The 18,989-nt window shown below is 38.4% G+C and overlaps 1 protein-coding gene across 1 annotated transcript; it reads left to right on the forward strand.

Moving 5' to 3' along the window:
• The first annotated feature begins 1,185 nt into the window (after positions 1-1,185).
• Positions 1,186-18,096, forward strand: LOC112052327 (mucin-2-like). The gene is made up of 9 exons (XM_052887032.1): positions 1,186-1,197; positions 6,147-7,016; positions 8,019-8,190; positions 10,623-10,744; positions 11,308-12,902; positions 13,437-14,190; positions 15,282-15,725; positions 16,534-16,846; positions 18,089-18,096. Exons 1-9 carry the CDS (start codon positions 1,186-1,188, stop codon positions 18,094-18,096), a joined length of 4,290 nt encoding a protein of 1,429 aa, XP_052742992.1.
• The last annotated feature ends 893 nt before the right edge of the window (positions 18,097-18,989 follow it).

The raw sequence follows: 18,989 nt of genomic DNA on the forward strand, positions 1-18,989 counted from the left end.
TTTCTTTTTGAGGTTTCCTAGAAACAACCTTATAGTTCGTGCGCTGTAGCATGGTGCAGGTGACAGTCCATTTCACTCTTGTGCCACGATTTACGATAATAGTACGTGTTATGAACGTCATAAGGCAATTGTCACCCGCACCATGCTGTAACGCACATAGTATAGTAACAAAATGCACTAGATATACTAAATACCTATGCATTTATGACATGCTGTCGGTCTAAGAGGCTAATTCACTAACTTTGACGTATGTTTAGTTGATATATCGAAATTGAGATTCAATGTAACAAATGTCATCCGGTGCTTACCTACTGGTGGATATCATACAGTAGGTAGATAACATTTCTCGGTTGATTTGGTGTTTATTTTAAAAGGTTGATAATAAAGAACAAATTACTGAATAGGCCAGCTGGTCTAGAATTAACAACTGACAGTGGTCTTTGATGAATTTATCACGCTTGACCCGCCAACTCAATTTTTCAAGTTAGCCCATAACTACAATCTCACCTGATGGTAAGTGATGATTTCATCTAAGATGGAAGCGGGCTAACTTGTTAGAAGAAGGATGAAAAAAATCCACACTCCTTTCGATTTCTACACGACATCATACCGGAACGCTAAATCGCTTAACAGTGCGTCTTTGCCGGTAGCGTGGTAACTAGTCACGGCCGAAGCCTCCCACCAGCCAGACTTGGACTAATTAAGGAAACCTTAATCGAACCCAGGACCTTCGTTTTCCACTGCGCCACGGAGGCTGTCAAAAGTCGAGGCACATAGGAGTAGCATGGTGGGTCTAAGCTCCATATTTCATCTCCTATTAGGAGCGACTGGCCCTGTAGTGGACAGATAAAATATGTTGATAACGAGGTGGCGTTATCACTTAGATTCGTCGGTTTTTTTAGAAAAAGTTACTTGTGACTTTCATGAAATGCTTCCTCAAAGTAACACCTGTTTCAATTCATCATAAACTGGAGAACCCTAGCCCAGCATCGAACTCAGTACCTTTCGGTTATAGCTACATCGCTACATCAATACATTTCCAAGTGCGCCAGAAATGTCTTACGCCAGCCATACACGCTCAAGTTTGCCGTCAAGTTTTAAGAACTTTAAGTAAAACGTCTTTACTTAAGGTAGGAGCATGGTCTGACTTACACGTAGGGAGTAAGCTTGTTAATCTGTTACGAAATGTGTAATCAGGTGAGACGAACGGACGTTGATAGGTAGAGAAGTTTACTTAGTTCGTTTTACGTAGTAGGTACCTAAATTAGGTACACATATTATTACTTTTTTTCACAGCCCACATCGACGGCCTTCGAAGTGCAGTGGATTTACAATACGGAGGTCTTGGGTTCGATCGCGGGCTGGGCCTGTTGATGTTTTCTTAATTGCTCCAGATCAGTTAGTACCCTACCGACAAAGACTTACCGCCGAATAATAGCGAATTAGCGTTCTGGTACGATGTGTAGAAACCGGAAGGGGTGTGAATTTTCATCTAAATAAGTTAGTCCACTTTCATCTTAGATTGCATCACTTACCATCAGGTGAGATTGTAGTCAAGGGCTAACTTGTAAAGAATAATAAAAACTATCCCTAATCGTGCTGCAGATTTGTTCAAAACTTGATCGTCTGTGGCTGGCGTTACAGTTTTAAGTAGATACCTATACCGAAGAAAAGATTAGATAATGAATAGATAGTTAAGTACTTTGCAAACATGAGTTTTTTATGTACATATGCTACATCCTGCTGTCTTGTGACTATTTTGAGAGATAATTAAAAAATGATTCAGCCTTATTTAAATGTCTTTATTAACCTTTCTATGTCAGGTTAAGGAACTTTCGAAATTGTTTGCTTGTGTTTTTAATTTCATATTAAATTATACAAATAAGTAATTGATCTACGATTTACGAGCATCTAAGTACCTACCAGAGCCGTGATAGCCCAGTGGATATGACTTCTGCCTCCGATTCCGGAGGGTGTGGGTACGAATCCGGTCCGGGGCATGCACCTCCAACTTTTCAGTTGTGTGCATTTTATGAATTTAATTTCTTAAAATGCACGTCATCACGTGTCTCAATCGGTGAAGGAAAACATCGTGAGGAAACCTGCATACCAGATAATTAACTTAATTCTCTGCGTGTGTGAAGTCTGCCAATCCGCATTGGGCCAACGTGGTGGACTATTGGCTTTACCCCTCTCATTCTAAGAGGAGACTCGAGCTCAGCAGTGAGCCGAATATGGGTTGATGATGAAGAAGTACCTACCATAATAAGAGAGTAGAAATTGAATGAAATGAAGACCGGCTCAATAAACCCATTTTAATTGTTTTTTGTGTCTGTTCGTGATAATCTAGAGATTCATAGGTGATTTTCAGGCGGTTGTTACAGATTAATTTAGCAAAATAACAACAACTTCTCCTTTGTTTTATCGAGATCATATGCTGGGTTTTTTATGCAATTTATGATTATAGGCTTGCGCTTGACTACAATTAAGCCTGATGGTGAGCATTAATGCGGTCTAAGTTGGAGCGCGCTTAACTAGAAGATGCCTATTCACTCTTGCTTTGTAGGTGTTTAAATTATAAGTGTCAGGAACACAGACGCCGGAAGGTCATTCCAAATTTTAGCTGTACGAATTAGATATGTGGATGAAAATCGTTTCCTACTAGTTGTAAATATGCCACCGTTCGCAGCGTATCGATGACTTGTTGTTCTGTGGTAGAAAGGAGATGCAAGGTAAAAAGTTATCTGAAAGTTTATGCTATCCAGGCTAGATCGTTTTTCTTTTATGAAAGCTGGAGGTTTTTTAATTATCTACTTACCTACAATCCATATATATTAAATATGGAAGGATTACGAAGATGTACGGCGACTATATTTTTCAAAATACTAACATTATTCCGAGTTAAATATGAAATCTAATGCGCTTTGGGTAAATTAGATAATAATTCTGTTACCTACTCATTATTTTAGTATTTCTTAAGCAAACGTCACATATAGACAGATAGACAAAGTAACGCCTATTTCTATACAATGTTCAAAATGCCGAAGGTCTGATCATCGCTTAAATATATACGAATAAATATAGATACCTATAGACCAGGGTAGGCGAACCTTTATGCATCAACGTGCCATTTTTTCTTAAAAATGTTTAATGGGTTTCTTAAAAATGGTCATTGGCGTGCCATCAAATAATTTTGACTTTCTGATTATTTGGAGAATAACAATAATAAATACCATCAAAACTCTTTATGAAATAAAGTAAACAAAAGAGGTACATTTTGGAATGTTTTTATTACACTCATAAATTAAATTATTGTAAAATTAGTGTGACTTCTGTTGCTGCAGGTTAGATGACAAATAATTTATGTCAATTTATTGGTTCGCCTACCCTGCTATAGACTATAGTGTTATGATGTTTTAGTTTGTTTGTTTCAGACTGAATTATTACAGGCGAAACCGCAAAACACGGGCGACTTACACAAATATAAGATAATTGTACGAAATAAGGATCAACATATCAGTTATTACCATATTACTGGCAAAAACAACAACATGTTTCAAAGATAAGTTTCTCGTCTTGTTTACACTAGCACTAAATGGTGCCCGCGGTTTTGTTTGCGCACTAAATTTTGTATTTAAATTAGTTTATTTCGAACACTACTTTTAAAAATCAAGTCTGTCAGAGTTAACCACCGGTTCTAAAAGCCGATTCTACCGAGTAGATAGGTTTATTGACCTTAGTTATTATCTACGTACTTTCAAATAGTACCAACTGACAAAACTCATTAATTCATAGTGATATTATCAAATATTTGTGAAGATTAGTTCTTATTTTTAGCGCTTATTTAATTGCTGTAGAATGATTGTTTCATTAATTTTTCGTAAAACGTAGACAGTTTAAGTCTCAATAAAGTATTCGGTGAACAAGCACATGTAGAAGTATATATTTTTTTTAAATATAACATACCTACCTACGTCGATGCCAGTAAGTTACAGTACATTACGTATGCCCTGTATAATGAAATATGTGAGATTTTTGCTCAATTATTACAGAGATATGCTGCCTTTCGAACCCTGTGGTACAGTCAATACCAACGGACATACATGACATATCAAAAATGATTTTGAACTTATTTCGTGGTTGTTCATTATGAATGTTATTTAAACGGGTACATACCACGATAAAACGACGAGATTTTTATCGTGGTATGTACCCGTTTAAATAACATTCATAATATCAAAAATGCTTGTAAATTAAGTCTAGTTATAAATAAATTAATTTTGAAAGAATATTTCGGATCCTTATTCCATATATTATTGTTTATTTTTTTTTTATTCTTTACAAGTTAGCCTTTGACTAGAATCTCACCTGATAGTAAGTGATGATGCAATCTAAGATGGAAGCGGGATAACTTGTTAGGATGAGGATGAAAATCCACACCCCTTTCGGTTTCTACACGGCATCGTCCCGGAATGCTAAATCACTTGGCGGTACATCTTTGCCGGTAGGGTGGTAACTAGCCACGGCCAAAGCCTCCCACCAGCCAGACCTGGACAAATTAAGAAAATCTCAGTCTGTCCAGCCGGGGATCGAACCCAGGACCTCCGTCTTGTAAATCCACCGCGCATACCACTGCGCCACGGAGGTCGTCAAAATATCGTCGTATATTAGATATGAGTCAACTACCCTATTCTTTCTTCTCACTTCGTCACTTACAGGTATGTCTCTAATAATACTTGTACTACTAGTCGGGTACGGTAGTGCCAGCTTGCTGCCTAACGGCTGTCCCGCAGACTATCGCGTCCATAGCTTGCTGCCACATGAAACTGACTGCGGCAAGTTCTATTCATGCAGCAATGGACGACGTATACTCATGACCTGTCCCAGTGGCCTTTACTTCGATGTCAAAATACAGGTATATTATAGGACTCGAAAAGTGATTACACAAATATAAGAAAACTAATGTCGAACAAAGGTGATTCATAACACTTGTCAGGACAACTTAATTAACAAATCAAACTGTAACCAAAATTTTCTTTTTTTTTTTAATTCTTTTTACAAGTTAGCCCTTGACTACAATAAGGTAAGGACTCACCTGATGGTAAGTGATGATGCAGTCTAAGATGGAAGCGGGCTAACTTGTTAGGACGAGGATGAAAATCCACACACCTTTCGGTTTCTACACGGCATCGTACCGGAACGCCAAATCGCTTGGCGGTACGTGTTTGCCGGTAGGGTGGTAACTAGCCACGGCCGAAGCCTCCCACCAGCCAGACCTGGACAAATTAAGAAAATCTCAATCTGCCCAGCCGGGGATCGAACCCAGGACCTCCGTCTTGTAAATCCACCGCGCATACCACTGCGCCACGGAGGCCGTCAATAACCAAAATAAGACCCTAGAATGGCAGATAATGACCTTGAGTGGAGTCACGCACTTGTGAACGATGTGTGTAGGGTTTTTTTTTCTTTGACTGATATCAAACACTCCCCTTTTTCACATAAGTCAGTCTCCTCGCCTATCCCAAGTAACCCATAAAGAATTACACAACAAGAGATGTGGACGGCTCGAACGCCTGGAGCACACTGAAGCCAACACGAGATCGAGCGACGTCATATCCGTCACAAAACTACTATTTCCTATACTATTTATTAAAACATGTAAATTTAAAAGCGGCCAATTTGGCGATAACAGATAGGTATCTAAAAACAGAATAATTATAATGATTTTATACTAGCGGTTGCCCGCGTTTAGCGTGAAATTTTTCATAAATCCCGCGGGAACTATAAAATTTTACGGGATAAAAAGTAACCTATATGTGTTTGTCAATCATCTCCTCTATCTTTCAGTGAAAGTCCGATTAAGATCGGTCTACCAGTACCAATGAGACAGACAGACAAAAATTAAAAAAAAAAGGTTGTAAAAAACTGTAGGTACGCACTTGAAGAAACACAATTATTTTGAAACCACAGACAGACAATTCAATTTTATTAATATGTATTGATGATAGTAGGGATATTCAATATTTCTTTCGATTTTCATTGTCCAAAATAAACTTTCACAAAGTAACGTGTGCTTTTAAGTTACGAGTATATTTCATTTTACTCTCCGCTGTTTTACTATTAAATTTTATGTTTACTGTTTTAAGGTTTGTAACTGGCCACGAGCCGTAAAATGTACGGCATCTACCACACCAAAACCAACAACAACAACAACAACAACAACACCGACAACGACAACAACACAGGAAGTGCCAACTACAGTTAGTACAACTTCGACGACAGAACAACCTTCGACCGTACCATCGGAAACTACTACTTCAACAGAGAAAATTTCGACAACAACAGAAAAAAATCCTGAGACAACAGAGGAACCAGCAAATACAACATCTAGTACGACAACTACAGTTACTACAACTTTACCATCTGAAACTACTACTACAACAGAAAAGGTTTCAACAACAACCAAGAGTAGCACAACTACTCAACATCCAACGACAACGAGTAGCACAACAACGACCACTAAACGCCCAACGACAACAACAACAACAACCACACAACGCCCGACAACAACGACGAAGGCTTCCACAACAACCACTCAACATTCAACAACAACCACAGCAACTAAGGCACCAACAACAACTCAACACCCATCAACAACAACTACTACTCAGGTGCCAACAACAACCACTCAACATTCAACAACAACAAAAGCTCCATCGACAACAACGAAGGCGCCAACAACAACCACAACGAAGGCGCCAACAACAACCACAACGAAGGCGCCAACAACAACCACTCAACACCCAACAACAACTTCTACTACTAAGGCGCCAACGACAACCACTCAACACTCAACAACAACAACAACAGTGTCACCTGGTGGTTCGTTATGCCCCGTGTGGTTTGTTGGTGAAGTGGCTCACCCATACTACTGTGACCGGTTCTACCGATGCCTCTACGGTGTTAAACTGCTGATATTGTGCCCACTGGGAACTGAATTTGATGTAAATTTACAGGTAAGTGTCTCTTTCAAAGACTGTCTGTTCTCTTTCTTTAATTATAATAAAATCTTTTTAACAAAAAAAATTAAAAAGCTTTAGTTAAAGCCGTTTCTAAAAGAATCACGGGAAAGAACTGTCTTTAAATACTAAGACTTTATGATTTAATCGGCTTAAGTTAAAGCATCACTGTGTTGGCACCACCTTCAAAGTGATCAGAAAGGTAGCACGTACGATGTTATTTTTCGTTTTTTAGTTTTGTAATTTTAAAGTCGGTTTAATTTTTTTGTTGAAAAGTTTTTATTTTTCTGTTTTTAGTGTGTCCTAGAATAGTGAACGAAAGCGTCACAGTACGGGAAATTTGGTTATTTTAATTTTAACACAGAATTACTGAACCGCTTTTCATGAAAATTAAAAATTAAAATCAGGACTATACTTTTTTAAACAAAAAAAAAAAAAATTTAAAATCGGTTAAGAAATAACGAAGTTGTGAGGTAACAAACATTAAAAAGTTTGTATGGATGTTTGTTTTTTACCCTTTAACGCCGCAACTACTGAAATGATTTGGCTGAAATTTGGAATGCAAATAGATTTAACTCTGGATTAACACATAGGCTACTTTACATTCCGGAAAAATCGTGAAAAACATTGTGTAAATTTCACGCGGGCGAAGGCTCGGGCTTCCGCTAGTAGATATCCGAAAGTGTTCATTTTATTTATAGAACTAGAACATTTTTATTACAACATTCGAATAAATTCGATTAAAGTCGAATTGCTAAAGTAATCTCCAAGTAAAAGAGAAACCATTGAGGTAAAAGCATCGAATTACCAAAATAGTACAGTAATTTGGTGCTAAAGTGAGATTAAGTGGAAAAATTTCCGGGAGTTTTGAAAATTGGCGACTCATCTTACGATCAAAATAGGTCCTAAAATAAATTGAACTACAGAAAATCTCCTATAATTTCATCATAACCTTTTTTTATGTCAGACTAAAATTTATATTTTTTTTTAATTTTCTAGGGTTGTGTCATAATTTCTAGTACGGGCTGCTACGCAAACCAAGGTCGATGGACGCGCGAACAACAAGTGTACTCCGACATCATCGACATCGACGGAAGCGAAGAAACCGCTGTGCAAGAAACAGAAACCATAAACTATGACCAAAGTGAAGTTAATTCAAATACAGAGAGAAGTGAAGTAGTAGTCACTAGAGCTTTGGAGTACTAGTCAATAGACTATATAGATTCGTTAGTTCTTTTAAAGTGATTTTCAGATAGTATGGGTACGGTGACATAAACCACCCGCACTATGCTATCTGGAAAACACTAGACGTTCGTTGTTGCTAAATAAAAATAATTTTTCAAAATTTTCGTACCAAGATAACTTGTAAGACAACTTGATGACGTTTCTTTTTTGGAATTCGGTTGAAAATTATTAACTTTATTGTCATTATTTTGTATTTTTTTAATTGTGTAATTGTCGTATTCTTTTGTTATTGTTGTTATCGTTTATGATTTTTTATTTGTATTAAATATTAATTGAAATTGTTTTAATTATTTTGTGCAATTAATGTTACTCAGTACATGTTTTACTTCTACAATACATGTACGAGTAGATACTACCCGTATCTCACACGTCATCAAGCGATATTTTGTTTCTTAGTTACGTTGAAGATTTATTATCTAACTTATACGTGCTTCTACTACTATATTACTTAAAGTAGTATTAGTAGTTAGATCTTAAATACTTAAAATAATATATCTAGCAGTGTTGGTCGTCCGCCCAATAGGTGGACCGAAGACATCAAGCGGCTTGCAGGGAGCAGCTGGATGATGGCAGCTCGAGACCAATGTGCTGATGTCCATGTAAGAGGCTTATGTCGAGCAGCGGCTGATAATGATGATGATTATGATGAAACATAGCGGAACCGGATCGACGCGGCTAAAACCGCGAGGTAGAACTAGTAAAATTCATAACATTTAAAATGCATTTAACAAAAATTTCACTTTAGATAATTTTATAAAAATTAATCGCATTAAAAATACCATTTTAATGTTTTAGGAAATGCATGAACATGTTAATTAACACACAACACAAACACGAAACACAAAAATCCAATTTGTTCACTAACTAAGGAAAATTATTCTTACTCGTAGCATGAGATTAGCAAACTCATCATAGATAAGTCGTTATCGTATATCGAAACTGTAGCGTTAGAGTGAAAAGTTTCCCTCGATTTCTCAGAATCCCATCATCAGATCCTGACGGGAAGACAATGGAACCCCTTAGAACCCTTTGAAACAAAAAAAGAATTATTCAAATCGGTCCAGGCGTCTTCGAGTAATCGCGTAACCTACATACAAAAAAAAACAGACTCGAATTGAGAAAGTCCTCTTTTTTTGAAGTCGAAGTTTTAAAAAGACATTACTATAAAGTTCAATTGCCTTTTATGTCGTGTTTTATTAGCCGACAGATAGCAGCACAAAAAGAATCTACGAGGATATCCGTTCTAAACTTTGAAACTTCAAATCTTCTTGTTTTTCAGGTAAATTCAAAAGATTTGTAGGGCTAACTTGTAAAAATTTAATGAAAAAAAAGGAACATAGCGTTGTTTCTTGGCGGCAAAAACGTCATGACGGCAGTATCGAAGGAGCTGAAAAAACTTCAAATCCTATCGATTACTTCAAATTTCGTACTAAAAGCATTGTAACGATAATCATATCTGCTACAACTACAAAGTATTTTAATGTATCTACATTTTATTTGATGAGTTAGTTATTCGTAGATGATGAAAATTTTGGCTACATAAAAGAAATTAACGTGTGCGGGCTGACAGTGCGACAATGGTGTTTGATCTACCAACTCTTTATCACTAAGTTCATAGTCTATGCTGTGATTGGATTTGAAGAGTGTGTTATTACGCCTTGGCTACAAAAAGTGAGTAATATATTAATTTAAACTTTTATATCATTAATCAACAAATGTTGTTATGATCTCTTGATTATCTTAAAATTAATGTAAGGAACAGAAAAGGTGCGAATGTATACCCCTGAGGAACCCCTGTTTGAATTTTAGACTTGTTACTAAATTAGCTAATTACAAATGAAGTGTATGTTTTCAGTTTCATTATTAAATTACCTTTTGTTTGCGGAGTTCCGCACATTAATTTAGATGTTGTTAATCATGATTGATTAGTCCAACAATATTCTGAAAGTTATTTATCTATTGCTCGAGGAAAGTACCTACTATTTTATCGGATGAATTCAGTATCCTTTTCTGTATTCCAACATACACATAATATATCACTTTATCAGTCAGTTTAGTTAAGTTTTAGTTTTAGTAATTTAGTTGTGCAATATTAAGTAAAAAGGCGTGAATAGTAAAAAACTAACATTCGTTTTTAAAAATAATAATCAGTAGTTATACTCCAAGAATGCTACATCGTGTCATAAAGATTTAGTTTTCAGACTAATTTCATGTTGAACACAATCAAACGCAGTACTTGATCATGTACCATTATACTACGAGTATTCACTTCTCTTTCAGATAATATGTTAATATTATTACTCCTACTAATGACGGGCTACGGTTGGGCCCATTGGTTACCTAACGGTTGTCCTGCAGACATCCACGTCCATCACTTGCTGCCGCACGAATACGAGTGCGGGAAGTTCTACTCATGCAGCAATGGACGGCGTATACTTATGCACTGTCCCGCGGGACTCTACTTTGATGTCGAAATACAGGTAAACAATCAAAACTTATAACTTTCTACTGTTCAACGATTGCCATATATTTTTTTTAAATATAATATTCCCATTCACCTCCAACCTGTAAAGACTATTAAAAGTGGTAATAATTATTTTCAATAACTATCATTAGTAACAGTGACTAATTGATTTATTTTGCTATCATCTAAAAAGCCGACGAGTCAATATGACAACGTCACCCAGATCTGCCAGAAACCCCTCTACGCATGTTTCATCCCCTACACAGCGAAGACAAGGTCCCCGATAGCTGACGTCACCCAAACTGAAAGCTGGGCTCCTAGTCTCAGAGGAGGTGCCCTTAGAGAATCGTTCTGCTCATCCACTCCGCTTCTGCCTTCAGGTGATGCTTTTGTGCACTTACACAATCGTTTCACCCCAAACCTGCAGCTTCCTCAGGACATCTTGACACTACAATGTTCCCTTACGAAGTTCGGATAGAAGGAAAATAAATGAATCGGTCATTGTTTAGAATGAACTTTCGAATAGTAACGCCTGCTTTTATTCAATACTACCTAATTAAGTATTTATTTTATTTTAAGGTTTGTAACTGGCCGCATGCAGTCAATTGCATATCTACGAGCACACCGAGACCTACAACAACTACTAGTACTACAACGACAACGTTACCTCCAACTTTACCTCCTCAAACAACAACTACTCAGGAAAATCAACCGACAGAAGAGCCTTCAACAACTGCTAGTATTAGAACTACTAGTACGACGCGGTTACCTCCATCTATACCTCCTCAACGAACAACTACAGAAGCAGATACACCGACAGAAGAGCCTTCAATAACCACAACAGAAGAGCCTTCAACAACGACAACTACTAGTACTACAACGACAACTCCGTTACCTCCTCAACCAACAACTACAGAGGCAGCGCAAACGACAGAAGAACCTTCAACAATAACAACAGAACAGCCTTCACCAACGACAACTACTAGTACTACAACGACAACTCCGTCACCTCCTCAACCAACAACTACAGAGGCAGCACAACCGACAGAAGAACCTTCAACAATAACAACAGAAGAACCTTCAACAACGACAACTACTAGAACTACAACGAGAACTCCATCACCTCCTCAACCAACAACTACAGAAGCAGCACAACCGACAGAAGAGCCTTCAACAATAACAACAGAAGAGCCTTCACCAACAACAACTACTAGTACTGCAACGACAACTCCGTCACCTCCTCAACCAACAACTACTGAGGCAGCACAACCGACAGAAGAACCTTCAACAATAACAACAGAAGAGCCTTCAACAACGACAACTACTAGAACTACAACGACAACTCCGTCACCTCCTCAACCAACAACTACAGAGGCAGCGCAAACGACAGAAGAGCTTTCAACAACAACAACTACTAGTACTACAACAACAACTACTAGTACTACAACAACAACTCCATCACCTCCTCAACCAACAACTACAGAGGCAGCACAACCGACAGAAGAGCCTTCAACAACGACAACTACTAGTACTACAACAACAACTACTAGTACGACGACTCCATCACCTCCTCAACCAACAACGACAGAGGCAGCACAAACGACAGAAGAGCCTACAACAATAACAACAGAAGAGCCTTCAACAATAACAACAGAACAGGCTTCACCAACAACGACTACTAGTACTACAACGACAACTCCATCACCCCCTCAACCAACAACGACAGAGGCAGCACAAACGACAGAAGAGCCTACAACAATAACAACAGAAGAGCCTTCAACAATAACAACAGAACAGGCTTCACCAACAACGACTACTAGTACTACAACGACAACTCCATTACCTCCTCAACCAACAACTACAGAGGCAGCACAAACGACAGAAGAGCCTTCAACAACAACAACTAGTAGTACTACAACAACAACTACTACTAGTACGACAACTCCATCACCTCCTCAACCAACAACTACTGAGGCAGCAAAACCGACAGAAGAGCCTTCTACAATAACAACAGAAGAGCCTTTAACAACGTCAACTACTAAAACATCAACGACAACTCCGTCACCTCCTCAACCAACAACTACTGAGGCAGCACAAACGACAGAAGAGCCTACAACAATAACAACAGAAGAGCCTTCACCAACAACAACTACTAGTACTACAACGACAACTCCATCACCCCCTCAACCAACAACTACTGAGGCAGCACAAACGACAGAAGAGCCTACAACAATAATAATAGAAGAGCCTTCACCAACGACAACTACTAGTACTACAACGACCACTCCGTCACCTCCTCAACCAACATCTACTGAGGCAGCACAAACGACAGAAGAGCCTACAACAATAACAACAGAAGAGCCTTCACCAACAACAACTACTAGTACTACAACGACAACTCCATCACCCCCTCAACCAACAACTACTGAGGCAGCACAAACGACAGAAGAGCCTACAACAATAATAATAGAAGAGCCTTCACCAACGACAACTACTAGTACTACAACGACCACTCCGTCACCTCCTCAACCAACATCTACTGAGGCAGCGCAAACGACAGAAGAAACTACAACAATAACAACAGAAGAGCCTTCACCAACAACAACTACTAGTACGACAACTCCATTACCTCCTCAGCCAACAACTACTGAGGCAGCACAAACGACAGAAGAGCCTACAACAATAATAATAGAAGAGCCTTCACCAACAACAACTACTAGTACTACAACGACAACTCCATCACCTCCTCAACCAACAACTACTGAGGCAGCGCAAACGACAGAAGAACCTACAACAATAACAACAGAAGAGCCTTCACCAACGACAACTACTAGTACTACAACGACAACTCCGTTACCTCCTCAACCAACAACTACTGAGGCAGCGCAAACGACAGAAGAACCTACAACAATAACAACAGAAGAGCCTTCACCAACGACAACTACTAGTACTACAACGACAACTCCGTTACCTCCTCAACCAACAACTACTGAGGCAGCGCAAACGACAGAAGAACCTACAACAATAACAAAAGAAGAGCCTTCACCAACGACAACTACTAGTACTACAACGACAACTCCGTTACCTCCTCGACCAACAACTACAGAGGCAGCACAACCGACAGAAGAGCCTTCTACAATAACAACAGAAGAGCCTTTAACAACGTCAACTACTAAAACATCAACGACAACTCCGTTACCTCCTCTACCAACAACTACAGAGGCAGCACAACCGACAGAAGAGCCATCAACAACAACAAAAGAGGCAACTACTACTATTTCTACTCAGCCTCCATCAACAACAACTACGACATTTGAAACTACAACACCTAGCATTTGCCCGCCAGAGTTTTATGGGAACGTTCCTCATCCATACAACTGTGATAAGTTTTATTTGTGTCTCGGAGGCATGGCCACATTGCTTCGATGCACCGCAGGCTTTGAATTCGACCCTGTTACGACGGTAAGATATATATTTATTTCATAGATACTACAAGTTGGTCCTTGACTGTAATCTCACCTGATGGTAGTTGATAATGCGATCTAAGATGGAAGCGGGCTTTGTAAGGCGTAGGATGAAAATTCACACCCATTTCGGTTTCTACACGACATCGTACCGTCTTTGACGGTAGGTGGTAACTAGCCAAGGACCTGGACAAACCCGGACTAATTAAGAAAACCTTAATCGGCGCAGCAGGGGATCGAGCCCAGGACGTCCGTCTTGTAAATCCACCGCGCATACCACTGCGCCACAGAGGGCGTCAAAATACTACAGTGTAACGCAGTATATTTTGGACTTAAAGCCTGCTATATCCAAAAAAATCACATTTTGTAAAGGTTAAAAGTTGGTTCATGTCCATTGAATATGACCTCTGCCTACGATTCCTGAGGGTGTGGGTTCGAATCCTCCATCGTGAAGGAACCTGCATACCAGAGAATTTTCTTAATTCTCTGCTTGTGTGAAGTCTGCCAGTGCGCATTGGGCCAGCGTGGTGGACTATTGGCCTAACCCCTCTCGTTCTGAGAGGAGACTGGAGCTCAGCAGTGAGCCGTATATGGGTTGATAATGGTAAAAGTTTGTCAGCCCATGCCCATGCTGCATGCACCATTGGGAGGTTTCAAGGATTCAGACCCTCCAAAATAAATTGGAAATCATTTCATTAGCTTTGTGGCAACCTTTGTGAGGGTTTGTCACGAAGCTACAATCTGGTGATTGGTGACATAATTCCTCATGATAATCATCATCATCATCGTCATCATCATCATCATCATCTTCATCATCATCGTCATATCACCATCATCATCTTCATCATCATCGTCATATCACTGTGACTGGGACTGTGGGACATGGACCTTTTGTAGGGACTTCCAAACGTCACGATCCTGAGCCATCTGCATCCAGCGGATCCCTCCGACTCACTTGATGTCGTCAGTCCATCTGGGGTGGGGTCGACCAACACTGTGCTTTCTAGTCTGAGGTCGCTATTCCACTGATCCTAAGAGGCTGTTTAATGCTGATAAGTGATAAGCAATTAGATTTATATTGTTTTTTAGCAATGCATCCTGATTTCCGAAAACGGATGTTTCGCCGGCCAAGGAAAATGGACTCCAACGGTACCACCAACAACAACAGTAACAGCGGCTGACACAACAATCAGTGACGTTTCAACAACAGCGCGACAAACGACTGAGTCTCCTGTTGAAACTACTGTTCCCATTGTCGAAACAACAACTGAAACTGGAGCCAACGTAACCAGTATACCAACTGAGGAGGTTCCGACAACGATTACAACAGAAATAGAGGACGTTCCAACTACTACTGAACTACCGTTAACGACAACAACAACAATTGAAACAACAACGCCTGGCATTTGCCCGCCAGGATTCTTCGGGAATATACCTCACCCTTACCTATGCAACAAATATTATTTGTGCCTTGGAGGCTTCCCAATATCGCTTGAGTGCGCTGAAGGGGATGAATTCGACCCTGCTACTGAGGTGCGTAACATTTATTTATTTATTACTAGTAGACGCTGCGCGGTTTCACCCGCGTGGTCCCCGTTCCCGTATACGGGGATAAAATATAGCCTATAGCTTTCCTCGATAAATGGGCTATCTAACACTGAAAGAATTTTTCAAATCGGACCAGTAGTTCCTAAGATTAGCGCGTTCAATCAAACAAACAAACTCTTCAGCTTCATAATATTAGTATAGATGGTAAATGCAAAGAAAAAAAAAAATGTTTACTTTAAATTGTGCCTCACTTCACAATGCCTAAGCAGTGAGCTTTATTAGTGTCCGATGTCTCGACCACCCGCAGGCTAATTCACTAACATTGACGTATGTTATTTAACATACGAAATTGAGATTTTATGTAAAAAAAACCAGCTAGCTAGTAACAACTTTTAATAACCATATATTATAGATAGATACAAGTTGGGAGAAGGGTAGTTTACCAAAAGTTATTACTAGCCAGATGTTTTTTTTTATTGTTGCTTAATTAATAGTTATACAACTTAACAGCCACAATGACCACCACACCACACCACACACCACCACACCACACACCAGCCACAATGAATTGAGTGTTATATTGTCTCGCACGCACAGAAATTTTTATTACCCGCTAACCTAGCCAACAGTATCAAGAATTTTCATTATTAAAAAAGTTTAGCATCTCATCAAGATGAAGCTACTTACGGAAAATTAACTTACTATAGTAATCACTTGTAAAGTTCCACGGATCCCGGGCTGTTGATTTATTTTAGCTAAACTCAAAATTTTAAAATTTCAACTTATGTTACAGCAATGCGTCCCGATTTCTGAAAACGGTTGTTTCGCTGTACAAGGAAAATGGACTCCAACGGCACTACCAACAACAACAGACTCCTTATTCACTACAATAATAGCGGCTGTCACAACAATCAGTGACGCTGCCACAACAACGCGACAAACGACAGAGTCTCCCGTTGAAACTACTGTTCCAATTGTCGAAACAACATCAACTCCACGTCCAGTGACGACAACCACGACAACAACAACACAACGCATAACAACAAGAATGCCCCCTGACGAATGCCCTTCAGGATTCAATGGGAATGTGGCTCATTCTACGTATTGTGACAAATATTATATGTGTTTGGGCAAACAGAAAATATTAACGCAATGTCCTGGAAATTTGGAATTCAACCCATACATAGCGGTAAGATTTCATGTTTATTGTACGAGTAATTCCCGTCCCGTAAGAATACGGGAATTAAATAACAATATAGAATATGACACTCACAATAAAGTGCCTTTCTAGTGGTAAAATAATTTTCAAACTCGGATCACTGTATCCAGAGATATATTTATAGTATAGTATTAGTATAGATATAAACTAGCGAAGCTCTTCGGTTTCAACCTCGTAGGGCCTGTTTATATAGAAATGTGGAAATAAAATACAGCCGATGTTACTGGCTGGTAATGTAGCTTTCCATTGGTGAAACAATTTTTCAAATCAGTTAAATAGTTAGGAGCCTCAATAGTTTATTCGGTTCAAACAATAAATCTTTCTTCTTTTTAATATGATTGTAGCATACTATCTTCTGCGTTAATGTAGTTCTTAGTTAGCTGACCCCTAGCCAAGTGGCACGTCGATTCTCTTTCTACGATCGAAAACTAGAAAAACTATGGGAATGACAGATCTTGATCACGTGACCTGTCGATAGCAAATGTATCTATATTCCGATACATCTTTCTAATTTTCGAAGCGTTTCGATTGTAGAAAGAGAATTAACGTTCCACTTGGCTAGGGGGGCTGGTTTCAGATCACGTTGCCCTGGGTTCGATTCCTAGGTAGAGCTATGGAATATTGAACTCTTATTTCTGAAGAAAAGATTTTTGATTAAAATAATTGACGGTAAGAATTCTTAGCCCAGAGTTGAAAAGAGTTGCGATAGTGTTATTCTCCCTTACCTCGGGCTTTAAGCTGTCGGTACCGTTCATTTTCATTTGACAGTGATTGTTGCAGAATTATCACTCTCCAACTCGCACTGAAACAGAGTGGTGGACTTAAACTCCATATATAATAAGGAGGCAATAAAGTAGTTACAATAGGCTAGATTATGATACCGTTGTACAGTTTACGTAGGTCATCTATCTTCCTATATAGCCTCTAACCTAACCGAACCCGTTAAAAATGTCAAACGCGATTTATACTTGGATAATTGAGAATCTATCATAATATTAACTCTAAAATTAAGTTATGGCAGGATCATAGGCTTTCTTTAACTACTAAATTAATTAATTAACCTTCAGCATGCGTAAATGAGGCGTCTGACTGCCATTATGAGTGTATCTAATTTTTAAATATTTTTCAGGTATGTGAACCGATTTCTGAAAACGGATGTTTTGCCAATCAACACAAATGACCTGCCTACCTACGATGATCAACCTGAAAATCTTTTAATTTATATATGACATTTGGAAAAATCATTTTAGACGCAAAAAATAAAAGAGAACCTTGATAGAACTACAAATCGAAGTTTTTTACAGTATATAACATCAGGTTTACTATATACTGTAAATAATAACGATTTTCTCACTTACCACAAAAGTCTGGTAATGTTACTATTGAACTCTGAAATTGGGAGACAACATGAATTATTATCAATCAGTTTTAATGTCGGAAAGATACAAAATGAAAATTTTCGTCAAAACCGATTCAGTAGATCCAGAGATTACCCACTAAGGAGATGGTCCATTTCAGGTCGACTCTTGTACTCCGTATCATTAAAATTTAAAATATACTAGGATTTTATTGAAATCTAAATAATAAATCTAACTAAATAAAAAGAAATGAATAAAATTAATACCCACGTTTTTGAGTTATATCAAGATGGCGCCCCTAAAGCAACTATGACATGACCATTGACAGCAAACGTCAAATCGACTACTGCGTTGTAAACGTCATCAATCCGCCATTATTACCCCTAAAGTGTTGAATTTCTTGGAAGAGAATGAATATTATTTCGAAAGAAAAAAGTAAATTCGTAGATTTGTATAATCAAAAATAGTTTAAAAAAGGATAATCTGACTGATCCTGGGCTCCATACAATTTTGGATCATCTCCTTTAGCTTTTTATAATATTAGTAAAGAAAATACCTTTTATAAAATAAAATGAAATTTATTATGTTTAAAGTTAATGAACTTTATAACATCAAAAAATCATTTGGATGTACACGACATTGTTATAATTTATATATATTTATATATATTAT

Source organism: Bicyclus anynana, chromosome 18 (genome assembly GCF_947172395.1).
Source record: "Bicyclus anynana chromosome 18, ilBicAnyn1.1, whole genome shotgun sequence".
In the NCBI taxonomy this organism is placed as follows: domain Eukaryota; kingdom Metazoa; phylum Arthropoda; class Insecta; order Lepidoptera; family Nymphalidae; genus Bicyclus; species Bicyclus anynana.

Coding starts and splice junctions, on each gene's coding strand:
- LOC112052327 (XM_052887032.1), top strand. Junction 8,191..10,622: donor TAATTCAAATACAGAGAGAA/GTGAAGTAGTAG, acceptor GTTGTCCTGCAG/ACATCCACGTCCATCACTTG. Junction 12,903..13,436: donor AGTACTACAACGACAACTCC/ATCACCCCCTCA, acceptor GCCTTCACCAAC/AACAACTACTAGTACTACAA.